We start from the raw sequence: 11,264 nt of genomic DNA on the forward strand, positions 1-11,264 counted from the left end.
ATAATTCTTTAAAAAATTACACAAATATTATTAACCTATGTAATTGACTTATAAAATAAAATCAAAAAGAGCACAAGCTTTTGAAAATGATGAATATTGATAATAGCGAGCTTAATAAAGAAAATATTACGTACATCACATAAAATTATTCTAATGTCTTATCATGATTTTGGTATATGAATTGTGCATTTGATTTTGTTGTTCGACATGACAGAGTAATATGCTAACTCGTACTCAAACATATCTTATAACAATATTATATTCTTCATGACCTTAAAAAATAAATCCTATTACTCAAGTAGATAATATGAATTTCATCTTATTCCTTATTGGAAATCAAACTGAAAAAAAGATATTATATTATTAGTTTTAACTATCATACGAACAATTTAATCGGATAAGTATTGTTTAAACCCAATTACATGTGTTTCTAGGTTTCTGTTGTAAATATAGATGGTCTGGTCATTGTTATATATTTATTTTATTATTATTATTATTATTATTATTATTATTATTATTATTATTATTATTATTATTATCTTAACCAACATGAAGGTATCATTATGTAATATATTTCTCAAAAAGTATAAAAATCTATTAACATTTCATGTAATGTGCATATAGATAAATCATTATAATAGTGTTTGCAATATCTATTTTTATCATGAGAATCTTACTATTAGTACTGATATTGGTCACGAGTTTCATAGTTATATTAATAATTAAAGATAATCATGAGTCAGAAAACACACAAAGTGTAAAAGACGACAAAAATTTGAAACCAAGGAATTCTTTTTAAAGTTTCAAAACTAATTCTTTCAAAATTAAATTCAAAATAAAATACATAACTAATGGCGTTTGGATCTTTTGATTTAAAATTTTACGCTTTGTTCAAGTGAGTTCCAGGCCCATCAAAGAATATAATTCATATTATCTCAATATGAAAAGTATGTTAATTTAAATGAGGAAATAATTTAAATAAGGTAAAACTTTTATTACTTTTAAAGTCCTAAATATTAAGAGTTCTTATCTACACTATATTAAAAGCACGAAGGCAATTAGCGAAATGTCGTTAGCCTTTTTTACCCTTTAAAAATAAAGTTCATTGTGGGCAAAATAGTCATTCTAATTAATTTTTTAATATTTAAATAAGGAAAGATTTTTAGTAAAACTAAATGATTATTCCTAGATATTAGAAAAATAATTAAATGACTATCCCTAAACATTAGGAAATTAATTAGAATGACTATTTTGCCTAATGTGAACTCTATTTTTAAAGGATAAAACATGCGAACGATATTTCGCTAACTGCCTTCGTGTTTTTAATATAGTATATAGATAAGTTAAAAAATCCGGTTCTTTAACACGTGAAAATTAAACAAGACACAATTCACCCCTAAAATAATAGCATCTTTCAATTCATACCTCAACCATTTCGCCAAGATGAAAACTTGGAATGCAATTTGTATCAAACTAATTAAGGTAAGATGGAGAAACTGCTCGAATCTGTGCGTTACATATAGAGCTATAGATTGAGAACAAGAAAACTACCTAAATGTCACAACATATCACGCAAAACATTTGCAAGGACATTGCTAATTGCATGCAAGAAGTGATTATTCCCCTAGAGTACAATTCCTCAGTAATGGTCAAATATACAAGTACAGGCTACAGGGTAAACGATGCAAGTTGTATAATGTTACAGAGTAGTTTATACAAGTACAGAGTTTGAGCAGGAAAATAACATCAATACAGATTACCGATACAACCACAGAAGAAAGGAAAGAGAGGAGGGGGAGATTGGATCTTCAACATGTGTGAACTGCATTTCATATACATATAGGGGATAGTGGATACCAAAGAGTACGACCAGAGAATTAAGAACTACGGGACTACACGGGTCCTCCTCATTTCATCAACATGGCCTTGCGTATCTTTTACATTGCATAGACAATCTCTCCACTGCTATCAATGTCAAGGTCAGCATCGCTCTCCAAGTCTTCGTCTATGTCATCATCAATGTCCAAGCATCCCGTAAGATACTGATTCAGGTTGTCGGTTCCAGTTGCAGGAATCGTGGCCTCGGCTATTATCTGCATGATTTCATCAATACTCTGCATAGGTTGATCTGGCTCTTCAAACTGATTGTTTGTATTGTTATCCATGAGATCTGCAGGGAGGTTCTTCAAGAACCACTCATGGTTCTTGATCTCATGCATCGTTATCCTCTGTTGCAATGCAAACATAGCATGACCAAATTAAACTCTGAATATAGCTCAAACTGTTCAATCACAAACAAAGCTAAATAAGACTATTCATCAAATACTACTTCCCGCACCAGGCAATGCTCAACAAAGAGAAGAAAGAAGCCCCGTGAAGAATCATGATAAAGGGGTGCGGAAAAACGATTTAGCAAAAGAAAAGGAAGATCCATTGGCAAAGATATGGGCACCTTCGGGTAAAAGATTCCCCTGACCAGGATAGGATAAAAGTTCAACCATAAACGCATTGAACTGTTGCTACACCCAAAGAGTAGTTAACTGGAAAATCTTAAAAGTATACTTTTGAGAGTGACAGTGAAGGATGAAAATTTGAATACAGGAAACTATTATTTCGACAAAGTTAATATACCTTTGCAGGATCAGCTACAAATATTCTTGAGATCAGATGACGACATTCAGCAGATATGTGGACATAATCTGGAATTGAATATTGTACATTCAAGATTCGCTGCAAAAAAGAAAAGAGCTTGGAGTCAAGTAACAGAAACGATGAAGATTTTGCAGCAACAATAGAGTAAAGGAATTTACTTGTATTGTCTTGCGAAAATTCTTAGGCTCCTCTGGGTCTTCAAAAGGGTAAGCTCCCACAAGCATGACATACAAAGTCACCCCGCAAGACCATACATCTGCAATCTGCAAAAAAGTTGTGATAATGATGAAAAACTTTTAAACGATGAATAAGCCATATGAAAGTCAATGAATATGATAGCTTATTGGAGGAAGGTAAAACCAAACAAGACCGAAACTCGTCTGCAAGTGTTTATGACATAGGTAGAGAGTAAAACGAAAACTTTGGAACAAACATCAAACAAACAAATGGCTAAGTTTGTCTGGTACAGCAAAAAGTTTGAACACAAGTGATTCCTATGGCCATTAACTATTTTAAGTCAATTTTGAAATTTGGACTGTTGAGTTTGCACTTTTTAGGGGTCTAATGAATTGGTAATATAATTATATGGTCCCTTCCACATTGACAGAATTACTTATTTCTTAATATTTCAACAACAACAACAACAACTCAGTGGAATCCCACAAGTAGGGTCTGAGAAGGCTAATGTGCACGCAGACTTTACCCTTCCTCTAGGAGGTAAAGGCTATTTCCGAAAGACCCTTTCGAGAGGAAGAATAGAAACAAGTAAATATTATTTCTTAATATTTCACCGAGTTAAAAAAAACAGCATTTACTGAGTTACATACTAGTATGTCATGCTTTGAGTACATCTAGAAACAATGGTGCATTCTTGTCTTGTGGAACAGGAAGATCGTGATTAATTAATTTAATTATGAGAAACTGGTCCAATAAGAGAGCAGAACAAGATTAAATTCAATAGAACATCTAAAGTGCCCAAAATCCCAAGGTATCCATACAGTTTGAAAATAAGTTTACTTTGGCTGCGAACTTTCAAGGAATTTTATACAAATTAAGTATTTTAACAGAACAACTTTTTACATTTTCAGACAAATCTATCCTTTCACATCTTGATAGTTCTAATGCTGAATGGTCCATCAAACAGCGTCTAAGAACCCTTCTCGGGGGGCTTTAAGAACAAATAGACGGTCCATGGACGATGAGGCACATGCCTTACTGCCTTCGTGCCTGTACAAAAGCACCGCATAGGAGAAGCAGAACGCTGATCCAGTTTTGCACCGCTTGAGTGTTAAAGTGCGGCTTAACCGAGCCTTTGACAACACTGGTGAATTCTACATTGATTTTTTATTTTCTCAAATAAAATTGCATAGTTAAGAGTTAAAAGTAATGTAAATCAAAATTCTGTAGCTAAAAATATCTAAAAGTTGATTGAGAAAACTGTTTAACTTTACAAATAGTTAAACATGTCTCCTAGACTACTTCAATAAAACGGCAGGTCTCTCTTGGACATTATTCAATAGGTGACTCAAAGTTGAGGGATGATTACAAAGATCTAATCTGGATTCAATTGTAGAAAATAAACTGAAATCCACAGATAGCAAGATGGGTAGGTCATTAGGGATGACAATTAAGAGGAACCGGACACATGGGTGCAAGAGGAACGCCTGCGGGGAGGGTGGGATAAGAGGGTATTTGTGAATCAGAAAGAACTGGTAAGGGGCTCTTGAGCATCCATTCCCCCACTATCACCAATTTAATGACAGAAAACAGGACGTCATTCAAGCTTATTTCTGTTTGCAAGGATGTCAATATTCTATCAACCCAAACTAAGAAGTGTTGCAAAGAATTGGGAACTTGAATCTTTTCTCTTCCTTTTAATCTATGCGCAAAACTGATCTGAGCTTCAGAGATCACGATAGCTTCACGTGGAACACTACTACTCAATGATCTGCTAATTCTATTTTATGCAGCTCCAAATAATTACGGAAATGAAGATACTCTTTGGAAAATTATTTGGAGGAGGGTCCAAACTAGCAACTTTTTATGCATAGGAAGCAGCCTGGAAGTATCACTCGACTAGATATCAGATGAAAATAATGGGCACTTAGATATGCGAATGGTTATTAGTTTTTAGACGAGATAGTTCATCATATTGTGTTGCTTCATGAACAGGGCTATACTTGTGGTCCTTTATCATTGAAACTGGGGATTTTCTGGATGATGACGTCTTCCGTCAAGGAATTCTTTCTACCATGGAGGCAATAACATGTAGCCAGGAAAAAATTTCCGGATATGAAACCAAACTCCTTTTTGGCATTTGTGCGGGAAGCAAAAAAGAGCACCCAAGGTGACATGACCAAGTTCATAGCTGGTTTATCAAAACTTTTCGGTTTGTGCTGAGGAGCGTTTACAATGGACACAGATATTGCAATTTTTGTTTTGGGCAAAATAGAGGTGTCCACGCTCATAGACGTGAATAGAAAAAGCAAGCCTTATGTATTGGTAGATTGTGACTGTTCTATCTTTGTCTAAAAGGATAACATTCATATTAACTTTGAAAATCATGCAAGTATTGCAACAACTTTGTACAGGGATTAGCACTCTGTTTGGTGCCTGATTCAATGATATTTCGAACTTTACCACCTACCAAAAGAAAAGAAAGACTAAAATGGTAAAAGAGTTACCTTCCCATCATATTCTTTCTTGAGTAAAACCTCAGGAGCAATATATGCAGGTGTGCCGACAGTTGATTTAGGCTGCGAATGCAACACTGAGGACTGCAAGCAACAACAGTCAAAAGGATGCTCAACAAGATATGAAGGATGCATGAAGAAAGAACAAGGAAAAAGAAGTTCAAATACTTCAAGGGTTTGAGATACAACAAAATCTCATCCATGTCATGAATTTTGAATTCTGGAAAAGACAAGTTACTAAATTTTGGATAAATTATTTATACACATTAAATAAATTTTTAACACAAATACCGAGCTAAACCTAGAGAACCCGCAAGTAAAACTGTTGCTCCACCCCTCGCGTAAACCCACATGAAAAAGAGTTGCTATATTTTCAAGCTAGCTCACATGAAACAAAGCATTGAATCCAAATGTTTACACTGCAACACTGGAGAGTATGCTTTCTAAGATGAGCTCAGTACGTAGTTGGTATAGGAAAAGAGTAGAGAGAAAACACTCGATACCTTTGAATATCCAAAATCACAAATCTTTAGCCTTGGTGCCGGGCTTCCGTCCAGTAATGTGTTCTCCAATTTCAAGTCTCGGTGGCAAACTTGCTTCATAAAAGAAAATAATTGCAATCAGGATCTTTTCCATAAACTGCATAGATTCTTCCTTTTCATTAAAAGGCAGAGAAAGGTGGCAGTAAGTACCATGGCATGACAATAGCTGACCCCTGATACGAGTTGTTGAAAGAAAAAACGTGCCTGCAGCAAAAAATTGTAGCTAATAGATAATAAATGTATGCAGGACATAGTAACAAGCAAAATCGCATTGTAAGATATAAACCTCATCCTCACTGAACCGGCCTGCATTGCATATTCGCTCAAACAGCTCTCCACCAGATGCATATTCCATCACTATAGCCAAATGAGTTGGGGTCAGTATGACCTGGAACCAAATTGTCATTCATTAGCATTAACTATCAAGTTTACAGAACCTTAACAGTTAACAAAAATGGATTTTCAAAAGTACCTCCTTGAATCTGACTATGTTAGGGTGCCTCAATGATCTGTGGTTGATGATTTCTCTCTGGACATTTTCATCAATCTGCAATATTCATGGATAATGAACAAAAAAATAAGTTAGATGAACTGGTAAAAGGTAAATGGCCAATAAAATTCCCATAAACAGAGTTCCCAACAAGTGCACAAAGTGCCATTGTTCAAGACAATGCTACAAAAAATAGACTAATGACAAAGCCCTCTAAGAGAGACCCTCTAACGAATGCCATCACAAAAAAGGCCTTCTAAGAGTCAATTTTCCTTTGTTTAAGTTTGTTACAAGTAACTGATACTTCCTTGGTCCCAATGCACATGACACTACATAAGGTTTGGCACCATTCTACTAAACAATATAGTTTTATTCTATTTGACTTTCAAATCATTCAAGAATTCAATGTTAACTCTACAAACTTTTTAACCGGTACTTTAATGTTTTCTTCCACTAACACTAATATAACATAGATCAAACTAAAATTTTATGTTCCATGTGCGATCCAATGTGTCAAATAAAATAGGATGGAGGGAGTGGTTCGTTTAAGCTATCAGTTTTCTGCAACAACTGTAGCAGGGAGTGTCACATTCCTAAACATAGAGTGAGCAGAGTTCATTCTTTCTACTTCTTCCCCCAATCCACTACATAATTCTCATGTCTGGATGCAAAAACCAATTTTTTTAGGGAATGTCAATCAATGCCAACCCCCCCACCATGGTCAGAGCTACTAACACCCACTAAATCATTAAACTGACAAATAAATCAAGCGAAACCTGGTAAAGTTTTCCTAATACCCCTTTCAATCCACCTTATATGACATTCTTTCATGTTCTGAAAAAACTGGCATATTGAAAGCCAAAAGTCTTATTTTTGCTAAACTTGGTGTACAATCAAACAGTTTGTTGCATTAATAAAACAAAAAGAGTAAATATAAATTTCAGCACCGAAGAAAGTGACAAGCTGCACAATGAAACGAAAGAACTGGAACACTAACCTTAGCACCTCGCTCTATATATTTGACAGCAACAAGCTCATTAGTCTGCCTATCTCTCATAAGCCTTGCTACTCCGAAATTCCCCGAACCGATGTCTCGAACAAGCTCGTATCTATCACTATCGTGCATGATCGGTACGTCCATCCCTGGTCCCACCGTTAGCGCCGTCCGATCCATAACTTATCTTTCTCTACAACTCTCCTTCAGCCGAACCTCATATTGACATTATATATCATCCGCTACCTAACCATTATGACAAAGAATTAACCACACACACACAAAAAAAAAAGAACCCCAATCCAAAAACAAAAGATCAGACAGGAGAATCCACATGGAAAAGGATGAACCTCAGGATTTTGAAGAAGAAAGAAAAGGTGAGTAGCGCTAAGTGATGAGCTCCAAACCCGTGAACAAGTCATCACTTTACCACAACAGCTTTAATTGCCCTCGACTTGAACTACATGCATAAATGCACTCGTCGATTAAGACACAAAGTAATAATCAAATCACAATTTATTTTCGGCTCGCATATATGTATATTTAAATATAGTTGTTGAAGTGAGTGTTTCAACAACTTGTTCTTTCTTTGGACTTCCAGAATGAGTAGGCAGTACTATAATAACTAAGCTTTTTTATAAATAAAGCTATAATAATTGTTTCGGTTCTCTCTGAATCAGCGAAATAAGGTGGCAATATTTTGTGTGAATTGAAATGACGAAGGTGACCTCTTTAACTTAAATTAAGGGACAGGTTGGCGTCAGAATATGCGAAGGTGAACCTTTTCCCTTTGGCTTAGTGGATAAGGGTGTACACACAGAATCAGAAAATGTCTGAGTGCACTGTGCAGCCAAGTGTTGAGACTTTATTTTTGAAGGAGTAAGCAGAAAAAGTTTTAAAATATGAAATAAAAGAGCAACAATTAATAAATATGGGTGACGGTTGAGGCAAATAGGCAATGCTGCAATGTTAAATGTTGGGTATGGAGGGGGTAGGGTGGGTCACCACCCTGCGCGCACTCTTTAACACTTTGTTCTCATTAAATCTCGTTTTAGAAACGCCAGCCATACTTGGAAGTTAAGGTGCTGACCGAACTAATGGAAGTTATATTCTGATTAATTGTCGACTCAATCAGATGCAACGGAACACGACAAATCATGCGATAGACTAATACATATCGTTGGTGTTACTTCCTGCAACAAGGAGAGAAAGAAGAGCATTTGAGATGAGAAGCTGAATGTTGTTTATTTGAACATTTTGTGCCAAAAACAAGATACAAGTTCAATTTCAAATTCAATTTATGTGGCTAAGTTTGATTGGATGGAAATAAAAAATAAAATACATTGGAAACACGTGGTCGTAAATGTGACATGACACTACTAGAAAACTGTAAAAAATCGTCCAAAGCATACCGACCAAAATCGGTGGGAAGGGAAAACCGACCAAAATCGGTCGGAAGGGAAAACCGACCAAAATCGATCGGAAAAAGTATAAATTGGTCGCAAAAGTCAAATAACCAATTTCAATTAAATATACCGACCACCATTGGTCGGTAAATGTGGTCCCATAATATCGAAATACTGTATTATCTGATACATTTCACATTTCCGACTGAAATCAGTCACAATATGGTAAATATTTGACCAAAAGCTGGTCACACTTGCCTATTATGTACGAAAAAAATATTAAAATAAAATAAGCTCCTCATTTCTGACCGATATCGGTCGGAATACTAAATTAATTTTTTCCCGCCCAGGTTCTGTTTTATTTTCCATAACTAATATAATTTTTCAAAAAAATATTGAGGAAATTTTTGACCGATGTCGGTCGGTATTAGTGGTCAAACATGGTCAAATATTTATAGATTATTTTTACACACATAATACTGACCGATTTCGGTCGATAACTTATTTTAAAACAAAATGTGATTTGTTCATATATATATATATTCTCCAATCGTGTGATTTGACCGAGTATATGTTGTTGTATATATATTCATGTGTGTGTATGGCACTACATGTTATAGCACTATACATTTTGCTTTCAAATGTGTTCTCTCGTGTTGGATGCTGTTATTTAGACTTGATCACTCACACATTAAATCTCAATAATTAATTTATTAAGGCCGTCGGTATGCCTGAGCGTCTTGTCAGTTAAAATCAAGAATTATGCATGTTCTAGGTTAAATAAAGTCATAAAAAATATATCTTAGGTTAATTGAATATAATTGAATTTTCAATTGATACAGCGGTCAAGTATCCGAGCAAAGTATTAATCAGGTGATCGAGAATAACTAGATTATACAATTGATGTTCTATGTAAGTGCTTTAGTATATGAGTGCCTGATTCTGTTTAATAGTTATTGATTTAGTATATGAGTGTTTTACTCTTAAAGTCTAGTTACAATCGTACTTTGCTCGATCTAGTTAGTCTATCACATAGAGCATCATTAATAATCTAGTATATATATATATATATATATATATATATATATATATATATATATATATATATATATTTCAATTTAGGATGTTAGATCAATTAGATAATTAACTAAATATTAAATATTACTTATGTAAAAGTATTTTTGATAAATTGACTAAAATTGACCGACTTCGGTCGGTTTGATAATTAAATTATTTAAAAAAAAATTAAAATATAAACACCGACTTAATTTAGGGCTGCCAGAGACGGATTTCTTCGCCATTTCTCTCTTTTCTCTTTCTCTCATTCACTCTTCCAAAGGTGCGATTTCACCCCAAATCCCATCCAAAATCAACTCCTCCCTCCCTCTCACCCAAAATCAAAGCCCCGCCCCCTTCGTCTCTCCCCGTCCGCTATCGCCGCGCACCACTGCCGTGCACCACCACTGCTTTTCGGCCTCCACTGCTCTGCCTAAGCCTTCACCCACTGCCATTTTCACCCAAGATCATACCCCTCTCCTCTCTTTGAAGGTTAGTTATCTATATTTGTAATTTTAGTTATTTAAATTCTTTCAATAGTATAAACTAGGGTTTACTCTTATTGATTTTGGAATTTTGGGATTCTTTCAATTGATTTTTAATTCTTTAGATTTAGGGTTTACTCTTATTGATATTGTTTATGATAGCATGTAATGTACTTGGCTTAGCTAATTTAGAAGATATTATGTTAGAAGATTATGATTATGCTTTGGTTAGCTAATTTTTATTTTTTTAATTTTATTGATCATGATTATGATAGAGTTTATTAAATTATAATTTAGGGTTACTAAATTAGATTTAGGGTTTATTAATTATGATTAATACTAAGTGAGTTAGTCTAATTGAATGGCTTAACTAATTCATTGTTCTATCGAGTCTAATTATGATTAATGCTAGGGTTAGAGCAATATTGTATTCAAATTAATATGCACTTAAATTATTAAAATTTACTATATTGTTACTAAAGTTTATTATGTAACTTAAACTATAAATTAATTTGAATACTCAATTAATAAAACATGTAAGTTTTTGTTCTTTGTGTAGATGGAATATCGTAGTTGGATGTATAATAGGAATTATCCAAATCATCGATTTTTTAGGGAGGAATTTATAGAAGGGGTTAATGAATTTATTAGGCATGCAATGTCACTTGAACTATTTTAGTTTGAAAGGATGATTAGGTGTCCTTGTGAAGTGTAAGTGTTTGAATTTTTTGGGATCGGAGGATGTTAAGACTCATCTTTATAAAAAAGAGTTTGTGAATAATTATTTTGTGTGGACTAGTCATGGAGAGGTTGATGGTAATGATGGTGTATTTTATAATATGGTTGTTGGTGAAAGTAGTAGGTCGGTGAGAAATAACGTTCAACATCCTAGATACCATGAAATGGTTGTAGATACTTTTGGGATGCACTTCGAGTTTGAGCCCCA

The 11,264-nt window shown here is 34.3% G+C and overlaps 1 protein-coding gene across 1 annotated transcript; it reads right to left on the bottom strand.

Annotated features, from left to right (window-relative positions):
• Positions 1–1,669: 1,669 nt before the first annotated feature.
• On the bottom strand, positions 1,670–7,859 carry LOC107807681 (serine/threonine-protein kinase SRK2E-like). The gene is made up of 10 exons (XM_016632112.2): positions 7,722–7,859; positions 7,375–7,617; positions 6,360–6,434; positions 6,174–6,275; positions 6,038–6,091; positions 5,849–5,941; positions 5,337–5,429; positions 2,811–2,915; positions 2,632–2,730; positions 1,670–2,228 (listed from the first exon to the last, which is right to left on the bottom strand). Exons 2-10 carry the CDS (start codon positions 7,549–7,551, stop codon positions 1,938–1,940), a joined length of 1,089 nt encoding a protein of 362 aa, XP_016487598.1. The 5' UTR covers positions 7,552–7,617; positions 7,722–7,859; the 3' UTR covers positions 1,670–1,937.
• Between the last annotated feature and the right edge of the window lie 3,405 nt (positions 7,860–11,264).

The sequence above is a fragment of the Nicotiana tabacum genome, chromosome 4 (genome assembly GCF_000715075.1).
Source record: "Nicotiana tabacum cultivar K326 chromosome 4, ASM71507v2, whole genome shotgun sequence".
Taxonomy (NCBI): Eukaryota; Viridiplantae; Streptophyta; class Magnoliopsida; order Solanales; family Solanaceae; genus Nicotiana; species Nicotiana tabacum.

Excerpts from the sequence above, each read along its gene's own strand:
- LOC107807681 (XM_016632112.2), bottom strand. The coding sequence starts at position 7,551 with ATGGATCGGACGGCGCTAACGGTGGGACCAGGGATGGACGTACCGATC. Across the intron at positions 6,435-7,374 it reads ATATAGAGCGAGGTGCTAAG|ATTGATGAAAATGTCCAGAG; the intron begins GTTAGTGTTCCA and ends TGAATATTGCAG. Across the intron at positions 6,276-6,359 it reads ACATAGTCAGATTCAAGGAG|GTCATACTGACCCCAACTCA; the intron begins GTACTTTTGAAA and ends ATTTGGTTCCAG.